The sequence below is a fragment of the Meles meles genome, chromosome 18, assembly GCF_922984935.1.
Source record: "Meles meles chromosome 18, mMelMel3.1 paternal haplotype, whole genome shotgun sequence".
NCBI lineage: Eukaryota > Metazoa > Chordata > Mammalia > Carnivora > Mustelidae > Meles > Meles meles.
Window position 1 is genome coordinate 34583966 of NC_060083.1, and position 18139 is coordinate 34602104.

At 39.9% G+C, this 18139-nt stretch overlaps 1 protein-coding gene across 5 annotated transcripts in view; it reads right to left on the bottom strand.

The window, feature by feature from the left end:
- STXBP4 (syntaxin binding protein 4) overlaps window positions 1-18139 on the bottom strand; it is a 160040-nt gene that overhangs the window by 11585 nt on the left and 130316 nt on the right. For all 5 annotated transcript variants that reach the window (XM_045984422.1, XM_045984424.1, XM_045984423.1 and 2 more), the window contains one exon: window positions 7550-7607. In XM_045984422.1, the coding sequence (XP_045840378.1) occupies window positions 7550-7607 (58 nt within the window). The remainder of the gene's footprint in view (window positions 1-7549; window positions 7608-18139) is intronic.

The following is an 18139-nucleotide window of genomic DNA, read 5'->3' on the forward strand; positions in this document are numbered from 1 at the left end:
CAACCTACCCTCTGTATTATTACTGCTCACCTTGGCAGAGTTTCTGCATTAGCAAAATTAGAAGACCAAAGATGCAAAGATATGGCATATGTCCCCTACACCTCTTCCCCACCCCCGCGCCCACAGCAGACCCTACTGACAGACATCACCAAGGATGAATACAGCTTAGAATTCTTCACAAAACCATGTTTGAGACAGTGAGTTGAAATCTATTTCCCTTCCCTGCTCTAGACCGAAATTTCTGTTTCATTCAGAAATTACAGACGTCCTAGGTTCTACTGATCGACATTTGAATGTTCTAAGTATACTTCTTCCTATGTAATGGACAAAGTTTTTATAACACGAGGAGAGATCTCACATTGAAGGCATATCAACACAAAGCAGGGAGCCTGCTTCCTCCTCTCTGCCTGCCTCTCTGCCTTCTTGTGACCTCTCTCTGTGTGTCAAATAAATGAAAATCTTAAAAAAAAAAAAGACCCAAATGATTATACCTACTGGAAAACTCACTGATCACTATACATAGCATCATTCCATGTTTGTTTTTTTTAAAGATTTTATTTATTTATTTGACAGACAGATCACAAGTAGGCAGAGAGGCAGGAAGAGAGAGAGGAGGAAGCAGGCTCCCCGCTGAGCAGAGAGCCCGGGGATCATGACCGGAGCCGAAGGCAGAGGCTTTAACCCACCGAGCCTCCCAGGTGCCCCGCATCATTCCGTGTTTGAAGCAAGTGTTTAATACTGACATATCTGTGTTACTTACACAGCTGTATAGGTTATACACACACACATATATATAAAACATACACATATACACACATATAAACATATGTTTATATACAATATATACAAACTGTGTGTGTGTGTGTGTGTATTTACATATATTGTGAAATAGCACTGTGGTAGGCATCCTTTAAGACAGGTCCCAGTGATCCTCACCTTTTGGCCATCCTACTCTCTACACTGTACCAGGGTTGGTCTGTGTGACCAATTCCATATGGCAGGAGTGATGGTATACCACTCACTTTTAGGATTGGTTATACAGACATTGTAGCTTTTGTCTTCATATTTCTCTTGCTCTTACTCTTTCTCTTCTCTCTTGTTTTGGGGGAAGCCTGCTGCCTTGAAGAAACATGAAACATGAAGAAACATGAAGAAATGTCCATGTTTTGGTGAGGAACTGAAGCCTCCTGCCAACAGACAGATGTGTGAGCTTGGAATAAATTCACCAGCCCCACTAAGGTACTCTTTAATCCCTAGCCTTGGCTAGTAGCTTGATCACACCTTCATGAGAAACCCAGAGAGAAAGAGTCAGAATGATCCTATAAAACCACATTCTTGGGGGCGCCTGGGTGGCTCAGTGGATTAAGCCACTGCCTTCGGCTCGGGTCATGATCTCAGGGTTCTGGGATCGAGTCCCGCATCGGGCTCTCTGCTCTGCAGGGAGCCTGCTTCCTCCTCTCTCTCTGCCTGCCTCTCTGCCTACTTGTGATCTCTCTCTCTGTCAAATAAATAAATAAAATCTTAAAAAAAAAAAAAAAAGAGTCCTTTGGGGCACCTGGGTGGCTCAGTGGATTGAGCCGCTGCCTTCGGCTCGGGTCATGATCTCAGGGTCCTGGGATCGAGCCCCGCATCGGGCTCTCTGCTCCGCAGGGAGCCTGCTTCCTCCTCTCTCTCTGCCTGCCTCTCTGCCTACTTGTGATCTCTCTCTGTCAAATAAATAAATAAAAAAATCTTTAAAAAAAAAAAAAACAAAAAAAAACCCACATTCTTGACCCTCTGAAACTGCGTAAGAAAATGTTTACTGTTTTAAGCTGCAAAATTTGGGAGAAATTTATCATGCAGCAGTAGAATTCACATGATTATGATCATCAATCACAGTGAATCTGAATTTTTCAATAGCAAAAGAAAAGAACACAATGAAAGCAATGTAGCAGTAATGTCCGATTTGTAAGAATTAAATTAGGTTTTACTGCTAAACATAACTCTCATAGTAATTTTGTTAAATTTTGTAACACATTTTAAAGTGGAATCATACCAAAGGACTACTGTAAATCTATAATAGTATACCATTTTCAAAGGGAAGAAACTGGGTAGGAAAATGGTTAAGTAAATCAAATGGTTTCATCATAGCACCATCACCGTAACTGACATTTGTTGCTAAATTTAAGAATGCTGCAAATCTCTGAGGAGAAAATATGGAAGTCTTCCCTTGAATGCACTGGTGTGTGTTTGTGTGCGTGTATTTATATGTACACACAAAAGTGAGGCAATATGCATATATATGCCTATATGCATATATACACCCACATACATATATACAGACACATGTTTTTTAGTTCTGTGAAATGCTGGCTCTAGCACAGCCAACATTTTGACTAAATTTATTTATACCAGGTAAAATGCTTTCTTCTCTTGCATGAGAACTTAAGTAGATGACTACAAAATATTATTAGGTGTGCAATGGACATGTGCAGGAATATTCAATGAGGACTATATTTGTCTGGGCATTCTTGGGACAGCACTGACAGTTATTCCTTTGCCTGAGGCTTGGCTTCCATCAGATGGAACAATTCAATTTCCGGGAAGTCAGTGACAGGTGTCAATTTCAGGGAAGAGATTATATGTATACAGGCCATTATCTCCTCCAGTGTCCTGGAAGGGCAATTTCAACCTGTTCTTTTTAAATAAACGTAAGAGAGGCAATGACCTGAGTTCATTACTTGCTATTTCTTGCCTCCAAAGTACATTTACCTGGTAAATTAACTACTCCTATCTCAAAATCTAAGGCTATCCAGGCTCAAAATTTCAGCTGGGGTAAATGGGAGGATGAAGATGAAAAAATAAGACAAAAAAGCTACACAGTTCCATGAAGGACATACAATGGATGTCTGTGTATGCAGCCATTACGGATGTGGCAACATCACCTATCTGAACCCAGCAGCTAGGAGCAGGAAGTAACCCCCATCAGAATGTTAAGAGTGAGGGGAGGGTGTGGGGCGGGCTAAACTTGGCTGAAAGTGTGTACTTTGGCTCAGGTGCTATGATAGGCTTTTCACATACATAAGCTCATCCATTCTGGACAAGAACCCTACGAAGTGCTAATACTCTTTCCATTCTGCAAATACGGAGCATTAAAGCTCAGAGAGCTTAAGTAAACATGCCTAAGGTCATTCAGCTATCCCGTGGAGATACCAGAATTTGGACCCAAGTTTCTCCAAATCCAAAGCTCAGGCTCTTCTTTCCCCTGTATCAGATCAGATGGCTTTCCCATAATCAGCTCTACCTGCACTAGAACTCCTGAACTTAACTCACACAAACCCCTGCAGGCCCACACCCAAGACCTATTCACAAGCGATTCACATTAAGTTTGATGGTCTGGCGTCCTGGCCTCCTCAGAGGAGAAACACCTGGGGAAGAGGGTGAGGTATGTAAAAGATAAAAAAGGAAAATGGGGATAAGGGGATGGCCAGGCACATTGAAAGCCATAAGAGAGGATAGCTGGGTCTCGTTCTAGTTTATATAGCTTACCATCCCTCTGCAGAACTCACTAAAGATTTTGTTCAGTGGCCTCATTGTAGGAAGGCAGGGAAGTATGTAACACTTATCAAGTAAAACTTTGATCAAGAATAGTTAAGCTAAGGGGCACCTGGGTGGCTCAGTGGGTTAAAGCCTCTGCCTTCGGCTCAGGTCTTGATTCCAGGGTCTTGGGATCGAGCCCCACATCGGGCTCTCTGCTCAGCAGGGAGCCTGCTTCCCTTCCTCTCTCTGCCTGCCTATCTGCCTACTTGTGATCTCTGTCTGTCAAATAAATAAATAAAATCTTTAAAAAAAAAAAGAATATCAAGCTAAAATAAATACTGGTGCTTGAATGGGGTTAACTTCTAGTAGAAAAACCTAACTCAGGCAAGCTACCCATTCCTCCATGAGGCTGAGGAAAGGAAGCACTATACAGTGTTAGCTTTTCTTACCTTTACTATTTGGCCTTTCTAATCTCCAGGAGATAACTAAGTAGTCTTAGAACCAAGTTTCTATTCTGCTATTTAAAAATGGATAAGGTAAAGAAGACATCCAAATGGCTAACAGACACATGAAAAAGTGCTCAACATCACTGCACATCAGGGAAATACAAACAAAAACCACAGTGAGATACCACCTCACACCAGTCAGAATGACTAAAATTAACAAGTCAGGAAACGACAGGTGTTGGTGAGGATGAAGAGAAAGGGGAACTGTCCTACACTGTTGGTGGGAATGCAAGCTGGTGCAGCGACTCTAGAAAACAGTATGGAAGTTCCTCAAAAAGTTGAAAATAGAGCTACCCTATGACCCAGCAATCGCACTACTGGGTATTTACCCTAAAGATACAAATGTAGTGATCCAAAGGGGCATGTGCACTCCAATGTTCATAGCAGCAATGTCCACAATAGCCAAACTATGGAAAGAGCCCAGATGTCCATCAACAGATGAACGGATAAAGAAGACATGGTATATTTATGCAATGGAATATTATGCAGACATCAAAAAACCCTGAAATCTTGCCATTTGCAACAACATGGACAGAACTAGAGGGTATTATGCTAAGCGAAATAAGTCAATCAGAGAAAGACAATTATCATATGATCTTCCTGATATGAAGAATTTGAGAAACAAGACAGAGGATCATAGGGGAAGGAAGGGAAAAATGAAACAAGACAAAACCAGAAAGGGAGACAAACCATAAGAGACTCTTAATCTCAGGAAACAAATGGAGGGTTGCTGGAATGAATGGGGGTGGGGAGGGATGGAGTGGTGGGGAGATGGACATTGGGGAGGGTATGTGCTAAGGTGAGTGCTGCGAATTGTGTAAGACTGATAAATCACAGAGCTGTAACATTAGATGTTAATTAAAAAAAATGAATAAGGTATGGAGCTCTCCCTAAACCAAGATTTGGCGCCTGGGTGGCTCAGTGGGTTAAAGCTTCTGCCTTCGGCTCAGGTCATGATCCCAGGGTCCTGGGATCGAGCCCCGCATCGGGCTCTCTGCTCGGCAGAGAGCCTGCTTCCCTTCCTCTCTCTGCCTGCCTCTCTGCCTACTTGTGATCTCTGTCAAATAAATAAATAAAAATTAAAAAAAATATATCTTTCTTGTCACATGGAAACATACAACATTAAAATAAGGAGGTGGAGGTGGTAAAGCTTGTGTGTGTGTGTGTGTGTGTGTGTGTGTGAGTTAGCCTTTTTTTCACAGTTTCTCCAACTGTAATGGCGACACAATGGTATCTAGTGTTGTCCTTTGGGAAACAAATCTATCTTATCATCTCTTTCCTGCTTTCTTTATAAGTCAAGATTAAGGTCTAGGAAGAGAATTGATCTGCTTCCAAAAGACAGGTTTAAGGAATATATTTAGATTTAGGTTTGAGGGCTATATTTTCTATGCTGGAGTAGACTACATAATGTAGTGTCTCTGTCTGTTTCTTCCACAGGACTTTGAGGTAGACCTCAGGGCAAATGGCTTGTTTATTCTTTCTCTTTTCTCCCCTCCTTGGATGCTATTCTTCCTTGTAGTAGGAGCCTGGCCCAAGACTATTGTTCTAGTCCGCTAGACACAGTGGCTTAAGCCAGCTGGGTACCAGGCAAGGGGAAACACTCACCATTTGGCTGGCCATCTCTTGCTCCCTCTTTGTCTTTGGTGATAGTGATTGTGCCCTTGACATCCTTTCTTCACGGGGCACTAGTTAGGTGCTGACACTCAGCTTTGGGTTAGGATATACTACTGAGCGCTGGCTGTGGCTAAAGAGTCCCCACAGGGTCCAGATTCATTTACTTATATTTTTTTAAAGGTCTTTGAACCAGAACCCCGGAAATAATTGAATGCTACATTTGCCTTCCTTTGATCAGGCATTTCTTTTGGGGACTTTCTAGGAGACAGGCATGGCTGAAGGCAGGATGCAACTCACCACCACCATAATACCAACCTGATAAAAGCCAAGTGGTGTCCATTTTCTGAACTGTTGGGAGAATTAAATGATACAATGCACAGAATATATACCTAACACATGCCTGGTTATCAGGTTTTGGTCAATAAATGGTCATTTTCGGGGTACCTGGGTGGCTCAGTCGGTTAAGGGTCTGACTCTAGATTTCAGCTTTGGTCATGAACCTGAGGTCATGAGTTCAAGCCCTGTGTGAGGCTCTGCATTCAGTGGAGAGTCTGCTTGAGATGCTTTCCCTTCGCCCCTCCCCTTGCTCACATGCTCTCTCTCTCTCTCAAAAAATAAATACATCATTACAATGTTAATATGAGTGAAAAACCCAATGAAAACATGAATGTGGTTTTTTCATTTTCCTGCCACCTCTACAGTACCATGATTCAAATATTCCAGGAGATCAACAAGGTTAACGACTGTATGAAGTAGGCCATACTTCTCTTACTTTATGATTAGAAAACTGAGGTAAAGAGAGGTACAGAACCTGTGTAAAGTGACAGAGCTTGGGCATCCAGAATCCAGATACTGCTTTGAAAAATACCTGCACACCTGAAAGGAGACATCAAGGACATTATCTCCCCTTTCCTCTCCAAATGTCTAACAAGAGTACATTGCTAGAAGGGACAATAAAGGGAGTCTTTTAGGTCTCAGAGTCTTTGGGATTTCCATTTGTGTTCTCATAATATCAATTCTGGCATGACAGGAGCTCCTCAAAACAGAGTAGATCAGTCTGCTTTGTCCAGGGTAAAACTAATAACCAGTTCAGCATATAGAATATGTATTAATGTTGAGGCTTTCAAAGAGACCTAGCTTTGAAAGAGTCCAGGACAGAAGAATCCTGGAGTCAAAAGACTCTGATTCTATTCTGGTTTAATATTAATTTAATAGCTGTGGATTTTGGGGCAACTCCTGTAAGCTCTTATGTTCTTCATCCATAAAACAGTGAAAATAAGGCACACATACCTCAAAAGGTGTTCTGAACTGAGATAGAGTTTGTTCACATTATACCTCATTTATCTTGTTAGTTATTTACTGCCTGTCTTTCCTCCCTACTTATGAACTCCATTACATCAGACAACCAGTCTGTATATTTTACCACTGGATCTCCAAGGCACGGAACATTGCATGGCACAGAGCAAATGCTCAAAATATATTTGCAGAATGAATGAACTTTATAAACTGTAAAGCATTAAAAATGCTGATTATTATTAGTATTACTGCATTAAATATTAAGAAGTGTTAAGACATACAAAGTCGATTTTTTTCATTAGATATTAACTCTCATAAGTATTAATACTTTTAGCCAGAAGTGAATTCAGGCAGCCAATATTTAAGTTCAGATTGTGATCTTGTTCCAACTTTTTGCTGTTTCCCTTGAAATAATCACCAGTTTTCCCCCTAGCCAACGGTATCTGATATTAGCATTTAAATCACATGAAATGAAAATGGTGAGGCTTCATTTCTTGTTACTAATTTTTGTAACCTCCAAGAGGGTTTCTTGGTTTTGCTGATTATTCTGCAACTTCCAGGTTCTCTCCAGATGTGAAGGAAACTGCTTACTTGGTTGAGATGCTTGTACTTACTTGATGAAGTACTTGATTCCATCTGCTGTGTAAGCTTCCTCCCACCCATAAGGTAGATCTAGAGTGAAGGGAAACCAAAAATACATTTAATAAGATGATAAAGATAACTTTATTTCCTGGATGCAAACTTCCCACATCTTTACAATTATTTGAGTACATTTCTTGTACAAAATAATTTTCTCGAAAGAAGGAATTAAAACAATTCAGATGAGCTTTCAGATTCAGCATCTTTAGAACACAATAAATAAGTCTGGAACAGTTAACAATCTGCTTTAGTTGCATTAACTGGATTATGACTTGTCATTTACATGGGGTGAGCATTTTTGTCAGCAGGATTCAAGCAAAAATTTTTGGTGCAGGGAATGGTTTTTGCCTGAAGACAGAGGATAGACAAGACAACCCCTGCTTTTCTATTCTGGCTCGACATTTCCTTAATTGGCTCCCTTTACATGTTTTCGCTCAGCTCTACAGGGTATTGGTGCATGAGTGCCTGATCAGCAGGGGCTTGAAAGTAGCTTCTGGACAAGACCAAATTCCTTGTGAAGTCTGAAAGTTTAGCAAAGTGATTTACAATGGACTGTGGTATTTTATTTTGTTAATTAAGAATTTTGTGTACTAAACATAAACGGCCAAACAATTTGCTAAACTTAGCTTTCATTTCTGTTAATGGGATTGAGAGTATTTAGTGAGCTATAAAGAAATGCAGATTGAAGTAAGCAAGAAATTATTTGGCCATATTTCTGTAAATGAGTACATTTGTGTCCTCATATCTAGAGAACAGGCCCATGTTGAGCAGCCCCATTCTTTTATATTACAGCTATGGAAGGCACCCCTCTAGAATACAATAGTTTCTGTCCTTCTGCTATATCCCTGCATGGTGCTAAGGATTTTAATTGACGTTTTGGATCAGTCTTTTGATCCTGGCTTGCCATGAATCCACTGATGGGTGTAAACTACATTAATGCACTACAGAACAGACTGCATGGCTCAGGTAGTCTACTTCTTTGGAAAGAAACTGAGCTACCACAATAGACCACTGACTTCCATTCCCCTAAGTCTCAGCATGAGACTGAGCAAAAATGCACAAACTAGGGGCGCCTAGGGGCACCACTGGGTGGCTCAGTGGGTTAAGGCCTCTGCCTTCAGCTCAGATCATGTTCCAGGGGTCCTGGGATGGAGCCTTGCATCGGGCTCTCTGCTCGGTGGGGAGCCTGGTTCCTCCTCTCTCTCTCTCTCTGCCTGCCTCTCTGCCTACTTGTGATCTCTGTCAAATAAATACTTAAAAAAAATTCACGAACTGTTTGAATGAAATAAAACATCACTCTGTCACCATTCCCTTCTTTAAGAATCTTCCTTGAGAACGGTTCTGAAGTTGCTTTTATAATTAAGGAAAACAAGAAAATTTTTATTTTAGATCTATTTCCAGTCCATTAACACAAGTTGTATAAAAAAAGACCTTGGCTAAAAATTCTGTAACGGTATCCTTTGCCAATGAACACAGGCACCTAGGAGCTTCTTTGCTCTCTTGGTGAATAAATGTTCCTCTTTTAGTAAAAAATGACTGTTTCTGGGAAGGCAGCATAAGCGAGTGGCTGGCTTCTTAGAAGCCCCTGAAGTGGCACCGTATCCATCTCTTCCAGCAGCACATGCCCAGGCACACGGGCCCCGATAATCTGCTGCTGCACCTGTTCAAGGAGGCTGATTTTCTTTTTTCACACTTTCTGCATGATCATTTTATTGATCACGGACAACCACGTTGCCTGCAAGGAAGAATGTCATGAGTGTACAGAAGAATCTTGCTTTCATGATAAAAATGCTCAGAAATACTAGACTATCCAGTTAATAAGGCAAAGAGACAGCTCAAGGTTAGGTAGAAAGTCATTCTAATGGGACTAAGGTTTTTGTCCAAATGATTTGTTTGTCCAACCATTATGGCTATACTTCTAGATTTTAAATCACAGATTTTTTTTTCATGAAAAGGAGAAAAAAATGTATACCTTAGTACCTTTTAATCCACAGTGTCATTTAAAAATTGAGACTGACATTGGAGTACCACACATTCTCTCTGCCATCAGAATAGAATTCCTGCCCTGATTCTTTTCTTTCTTTCTTTTCTTTTTTAAAGGATTTTATTTATTCACTTGCCAGAGAGAGAGCAAGCACAAGCAGGAGGAGCAGTAGAGGGAGAGGGAGAAGCAGGCTCCTTGCCCAGGACCCTGGGATCATGACCTGAACCAAGGGCAGACGTTTAACCAATTCAGCCACTCAGGCATCCCCTGATTATTTTCTTACAATTATTAAACAAGGACTATAACTTCACAACAGATTTATTAAAGGTACTAATCCATATTCATTTTAGTCAATATGGTTAATGAATGACTGCAGCCATAAAGATGATTCTTTTGTGTTAAATAATATGCACAGCTTATTTTAGGATAAATTCTCTGTTCTGAAAAAATAAGCATTTCTTTTTAGAAGACTGAATGATTTCTTCTTTTTCATGCAGCTACTATAATCTGAAAAACAGAACTGGATACTAAATTGATAATAATAATCTCTTAGTGATAGCTTAGTACTAGAGAAAACAATCACCATCCAGTTATCAACTGAAAAACACAATACTGATAAACCAAGTAGCTTACTTTATACAAAAAGAGCACTTTTGATTTACACAAGCTTGTATGCTTAAGCTAGACCCTGTTTTCCATTAGTAAATGATTTCATTTCTTCACAGTGATTTGGGCAAAATTATAACATGATCTAAATACTTTTCAATAGCCATTATTATTCCAAGGCATTAAATTTTTTTCTCCATTCCTCATTTGCTTTATTCTTGTAAATATATAATGTTTCTGTTTTTCCTTTTCATTTTGTATCTGTCTTAAAACTATTATTACAACCATAATCACTTGAAATTGTTTCCAATTGGAAGTGTTTGTCCATAGACTCTCACATAACATCCTCTCCATCAAAGATCATCTGCTTCCAATCAACCACTTCATGGGGATGGCTCCAAAATCTTCATGAGTATCTTGCCAAAGTAAGAGTATTATACATATTTAGCTGTCACCTAAAACTCAACATATCCAAAACTAAACTCATCATGTTTTGGTACAAACTAGTTTCCTTCCAATTTTCCAGTCTATTTAGGTAATGAGATTTTTCTTTGTCATATCTGGCCCATTCATCAAATACGTATCAATCACTTATTATGTGTTCAGTATTTTACTTTGTGTTCAATATGCAATGATGAACAAATAAACTTGGACTTGGTCTATGGAGCCTTAAAACATAATTATAAACAAAGACATCATTAAAAATAGAAGTAAGTACAATGACAGAAAAGTGTTGAATACTATGAAAGAGTAACTTACAGCACAAAGACTAAATCCCTGAACACACAAAGAATTACACAAATCAGTAAGAACAAGGCCAGTGATGAATAGGAGTCAGGGGAACATGCTGAACATTCAGGACACGGAAAAGACAAATGCATTTAAACACATGAAAATATGCTTAACTTTATTCCTTATGAGACAAATACAAATTAAACTATTATGAGATGTCATGTATATCATGTTAGTAAAGATTAAAAAGTTGTTTAATAAGACACTGTGTTGAAAGTGTTTAGAGATAGTCATTCCCATACTGATGGGAGTATAAATTGTTAACATATTTATAGGAACTCGTCAATATCTGTGTAAAATCTTTATTTTTTTCTTAAAGATTTTATTTATTCATTTGACAGACAGAGATCAAAAGTAGGTGGGGAGGCAGGCAGAGAGAGGAGGAAGCAGGCTCCCTGCTGAGCAGACAGCCCAATGTGGGGCTCCATCCCAGGACTCTGGGATCATGACCTGAGCTGAAGGCAGAGGCTTTAACCCACTGAGCCACCAAGGCACCCCTGTCTGTAAAATCTTAAGTGCTAATCATAACAGCTGACATTTGTTGAGTGGTTATGTGCTAGACTCTGTTCCAAGTACGACACATGTACCACCTCTGCTCGGCCTCACGGCCATTCTAAGGGGTACTGCGATCATCCCCATTTTACAGATGAGGGAACTGAGGCACAGAAAAGTGAAATCATTTGTCCAAGTTACACGACTGGCAGGTGGCAGCACCCAGACTCTGAAGCACTATCTTCACTGTCCTCATGTACCATTTAAAAACCCACAATTCTTCTAGGAATCTAGACCACAAGTATGTTTTCCGTACAAAATTAATTATTAAAACAAACAAGGATTGGCAATAATCTAAATGACCACCAATGGGGACTGACTGGAGACAACATATCCAGATAATGGGATATTGTCCAGCTGTGAGAAAGAACAAGGAAGTGATTTATGTACTAATTTGGAAAGGGGATGTGGGGTAAAGGACCTATGGAGGAACTACCGTTAAGGAGGTATAGACATGGGAAAGAACACTCTAGGCTGAGTGGACAGCATGTGCAAAGGCTCTGGGGATGGGACAAACTTGGCACATTTGAGGAAGTGAGACATCACTGTTGCTGGAGTATAGTGAATGAAGGAGGGGAGGATGATACAAGATTTGGCTGGACAGATAAGCAAATATGACTGTGCAAGGTTTTGCAGGGCATGTTAAAATTGTTTGAAAGTTTCTTAAAAAAGAAGCAGGAGATCTGCTTCTCATTAAGATGAGGAAAACTTCAAAGAATTTTGCTCCCACCATATGTGGGGAAAAGCTGTACAGCCTAAAAAATATAATAATTTTTTTGAATCCCTCAGAGACTGAGTTCCTCACCTGAGCTGACCCTGAGGTGAACTGAATTCCAAAGGGTGAGAAGCTCCTCCAAGAAAAGATGCGGCACATGAACTCTTCTCTCTTGGCAGAGCGTAGTAAGAAACGATGCCATTACTTGAGCACTAAGTAAGAAGTAGGGTTGTCTGCCACCGAGGAGGGACAGAAGGCTGAGAAAGTCCTTACCCCGTGACTTGGGCACAGGGTCTGCTAAACCAGAGACTGGAGTAGGAAGACCGAGAGCCCCTCCCCAGCCCTTACTCCCCACATCCAGCTCTAACCTTGCATGGAACAAAAAGCAAGAGCCATCTACTTGTTGTGGAGGGCAAGGGAACAACATTAAACATCCATATCCACTGTGATGTGTGTACAGCCTACTGCCTTCCAGCTGAGGACCAAGCAGGACACTGAGAAAAACCCTCCAGCATTCCGGACCTTACATAAGCACAGGGGAATGGCAGACAACCACTGGATGACTCTAAATTCATTGTGATTCTAGAAACGAATATAAATCCAGCTTGCCTACAAACGAGACCGAATGCTCTACCCTCCCCCACTACCATCATCTGCCATGCTAACGGCCTGACAGAGATGAGACAGGCCCACTTCTGGGCTTAAATAATATTTATCCCAGTGTCCATGGTTCTGTATATTCAATGTCTGACATTGAATCAAAATTATAAGACACACAGGGAAAAAAAGAGAGAAAAAAATAGAGATTGTTCTCAAAAGATAAAACTACTAACAAAATCAGATTCAGGGATAAATAAAATATTGGACTTTAAAATAATTATGATTATACAATAAAAGATCTAGTGGAATCTAGTGAATTATGGTTGTCTAACCTACACCAATGCTCGTTACTTATGAATATTGTGCAGAAGGTGGATGATTGAGCCTGTGGAGGCTTACAGTCCTGTGAAACAGTGTGAGAGGACAGAGGGCCGAGTGAACTGAAGGGATCTGTAAGAATGATTGAAATACTGGGCCCCAGATGATCAACTGAATGAGAAGACAAGTAAAAACAACAATGGAGGCTGAAGGACAGAGAAAATTGCTGGGAGGTCTGACTGAGGACCATACAGCATGTAAGGAGCTGGGAAAGTGGGAGGTTTGAGCCACTATCTGTTGACGCCAAGGCTCTTGGTGAAAGGAGAGGACCACAGTGTCAGTGGACAAAAGAACAGAGGAGTAAATGTGGTGGGTTCCCATGGACGACAATGGCAGGAGCTGGGCTGGGGAGAAAACTGAGAATTCTAAGAATAAAATAAAGATGATATCACCAATCTCAGAATTCAAAGAGAGCCAAATTTACTTGAAAAACATTTGCTGGTGTAATTGTTATAAAAGTTCAAATACATCTTACTTCTAGGATCTGTTATCTTGAGAGGAAGAGAGGGAGGGAGAGAAGCAGAGGGTGAGGGAAGAGGGTGGGGGAAGGTAAAATACAGAAGGTGAAAGAGAGAGGTTTCTAACTCATAGTAAGGTTTCCCTAAAGAATATCACAATCATCACACAGTACAATTTTCACTTGATTTGCAGTCAGAAAATCCAAATCTGTACGTAATATTCTTCAAGTACAAGTCGAATAACCATGGAAAAGTAATAATTTATGAAGTCTCAACTTTCTCATCTGGGGGTATCATGGGACTCACATTAGATAATATAACCTAAACGATGATATACAAAAGGAGACCATTATTAGTCATAGTAATGAAAATAACAGCTCAGTCTTCAGAGCTATGGTTCTAGAGATAATATAGAGTAATGGATGCTTCATATAAAAAATAAGTATTTAAATTATCCACAGAGGAAATCTCTACTAAGGTGTATATCTTTATACAACCCTCTTCTTAATACAGGAAATGATATAGTCTCTATTTCACCCATGATAACATCTGTTGAGTGGTGTGATGGTAAATATTTGACAACCACCTCTTGCGGGGGTGGGGAGGGTTGGAGAGAGCACTCATTTGTAGCATTTACTGATTTCTGTAGTGTAATTACTCCTACCATGACTGATTTCAAGCTACTAATGTGATGTCACTGGCTACAGGGTTAGGAAGCAATGCCAAGTGGTACACCAATGCATTGTGTTCCCAGGTCTAACAGACTTAGATAAGAACAAAGATGAGATAGTACAGTGTAGGAAAATGATTAGGAAGTGGTGCGTTCTGAGTATTTTTTAATATTTTATTTATTATTTATTTGACAGAGAGAGATCACAAGTAGGCAGAGAGGCAGGCAGAGAGAGAGAGGAAGGAAGCAGGCTCCCTGCTGAGCAGAGAGCCCGATGCAGAGCTCGATTCCAGGACCCTGAGATGATGACCTGAGCCGAAGGCAGAGGCTTTAACTCACTGAGCCACCCAGGCACCCCAAGTTCTGAGTATTTATTACCTTTTTCAAAAAAAAGTACTTTAAATTTATAGTTTAAATATTTTAAGTTTAATAAAGTCCATGTTTGACAGCACATTAAAAAGTACTAGCCAGCTCCAATATAATCTCTGTGGAGATTCTGTGGAATCTGTGTTCCATCTCTGTGGAGCCCATCTCTCTCTTAGTTCCTTAGTCCTAATAAAGTTCCAAAAATCAAAGGAGAGAAATACCATTTTGTCCATTAGGTGATTCCATGAAACTGATTATTACCACCTGTGTTTGATGATGTGAAGAATCACTGCCCTAATAGTGAATGGTGTATTTAGTAAATGTTTATGTAAAGCTTTCTAGGTACCTGGCATTCTTCCAGGCATATCCTAAACATTAGCTCATTGTATCCTCATAACAATCCTTTGCGATTGCTACTATTATTGACCTTATTTGACAGGAGAAAACTGAGGGGCACAGAGCTTGCCCACTGTCACACTGCTAATAAACAGAGCAGTCATAGTTTGAACCCAAGCAATCTGGTGCTACAGCCTAGGCGTTTAACCCATGCCGTGAGGCTTTTGCTTCCCTAACTCCTGGGTGCACTGCCAACGATCGATATTTCAAAATGGTCAAATAACACCTTTGCCTAACTTTTTGTATAACAACAACAAAAAAAGAAAACAAAACTCCCATATCTCAATTTCTGCACTATTACCCAGAGAAATGCTCTTTTGAAAGGAACTAAAATAATTTTTAGGCTTGAACACAAAGCAGTCTATTTTAGAGACATTTTATGTTAGATTTACAATTGTACAAGTTAATTTGTAGGTCTGAATCGCAGTTCCAATTTTAAAAGAACTACCAGCTAATTTTACTATGAGAAAGGAATCTATTATACTGAAAGATGATTGTAATCTAAAAATAGCCAAATAATGCAGTATTTTAAATGTAAAAATAATTTCTAAGGAAATAATCTCTTAAAAACTATATAGATTTTCTGAATTTGTTTTAAACACTCCTTGAAATTAGACTTGCATACAGTATAAACAGACATAATTTTAGACCCACAGCTTGAGTTTTTACCATTTGGTTACATACATCATTTAAACAAGCAAAGAAAAAAAAGCAAATGACTTATATAATGTAGAAAGGTTTTATATGTTTCGATATTTGTACGTCTCAAATTCAGAAGTTGAAAAGTTAACACAGATCTAAGTTCTTTCTAGTTAGAAGTCACTCATTGAGCAAGTTAAAAAGCTATAACATATTAAATGAACAACAAGGTAAAGATATTTCTAGGGGCGCCGGGGTGGCTCAGTGGGTTAAGTCGCTGCCTTTGGCTCAGGTCATGATCTCAGGGTCCTGGGATCGAGTCCCGCATCCGGCTCTCTGCTCAGCGGGGAGCCTGCTTCCCTCTCTCTCTCTCTCTGCCTGCCTCTCTATCTACTTGTGATCTCTCTCTGTCAAATAAATAAAATCTTTAAAAAAAAAAAAGATATTTCTAGAGGTTATTTGGTGGTTCATAGTCTTCTTTATCTTGTTGTCATCATTTCTGGTCAAATAAATACTACACTAATATCCACTTAACAGGATGGAAAAAGCTAATATTCATTTTCTATGTTTCTCTTCCCGATGGATGCAAAACTCAGTATTTTTACAGTTGGAAGTCCTTTATTTCCAATTAAGATCATGGGGTCCGGATATTTGAGAAGCCAGTTTAAATGTTCTTTTTTAACATTGTTAACTCTCATCTCATGACCCAGACTGAGGAAGAGAATGCAGGCTTCTACTGACAATTTTCTCCGGGTATTTACACAATGCTGGGGCAATGATCTGGTTTAGGTTGGTTTTGCTTAAAATCAATGACATACAATGGACTTCATTCCGTGTACTAATATGACTGAGCACAAAAGTTGCTGAAGCTATCCTCACAAGAGTGTGAGATCTTTCTCTGTATAATCAGTCTATAGAGCTGATATACGTGTGTGTTTGTGTGTCAAGGGGTCCCAATTCCTTTTAGTGTACAAAGATAAACAGGATTTCCTTAAAGCACGTTTGTTATTAGAGTAATAAACATATTAAGAGGTTAGTGGCTGCTGAACATGAATTAATAGATCAACTAGAAGGGGAAAAAAAAGAAGAATTGCACTTCTTTTTTTTTTTTTTCTTTTACACCATTCAGGAAAACAGATTTAGTGACTAGAGGTGGTAAAGCTGCTGTCAAGGAAGCTTGATAGTCACTGGTTAAGACTAATGGCAGTATGTTGGGTAGTCCAAAATAGACACCACTATTTGCCTCCAACTAGCAGGTTGCCTGAGAGTAATAGGAAGACAGATGTCCTAAGAAAACAGGAAGAGCAGTTTGTTAACTACGTCAAAATGCTAGCTAGATTCAAACCAACAGAGAAATTAACATACCTCTTAGGTGACTTCATGAGTACATCAATGGAATGTCATTAGCATTCTACTACCATCACATACTTGTAAAAGTATGCCATACCAGAATACCAGAATTCTAGAAATTATGTATTTTGGAAGTGAGCTTTCAAGGAAACATATGTTCATGATTGTACACGTTTTCTTACAAACTTAGCAGCCTGAGACAATACCCACTTATTAACTCATAGTCCTGCAGGTTGGAAGCAGGGCATGGCATGCCTGGGTTCTCTGCTGAGGGTGTGCAAACTGAAATCAAGGTGTCAGCTGAGGTGAGTTTTCATCCGAGGTTCTGGGGGAAAATTTGCTTCCAAATTCATTTTTGTTGTTGGCAGAATTCAGTTCCTTCCAAGCTGTAGGATTAAAGTCCCCATTTTCCTGTGGGATGTTAGTTGGGGCTGCTCTCAGCTTACACGTAGCTGGCATTCCTTGCCAGGTGACCCCGCCTCCATCTCCAAGCTAGCGATAGCATGGAACATCTTTTCATGCTTTCAATCTGACTTCTCTGTCTTTGATTTCTAGATTCAGATTTAAAGGGCTTGTGTGATTAGGCCTTCTGGGATAATCTCCCTGTTTTACCATCAACTAAATATATATGCAACATCTCTTCACAGCAGCTCCTAGATTAGTATTTGGTTGGATAACTGGTAGAAAGTGTGTATATATACCAGTGGCCAGGAATTTGAGGGGACATCTTAGCATTCTGTCTACCACAATGTTCATTTTATTTTATTTAATGTCTAAATAAAAACAAAAAAGTGTGATACTTTTTTGTCCCCAGAAAGGGAAATGTCACTGACAAAAATATATCAAAAGCCACATACAAATTAAAAGATGGTTTCACTTACTTGTGGAGCATAAGGAATAGCATGGAGGACACACTGGGAGGAGGAGAGGAGAAGGGTGTTGGGGGAAATCGGAGGGGGAGACGAACTATGAGAGACTGTGGACTCTGAGAACAAACTGAGGGTTTTAGAAGGGAGGGGGGGCGGGCGGTTGGATGACCCTCGTGTTGGGTATTAAGGA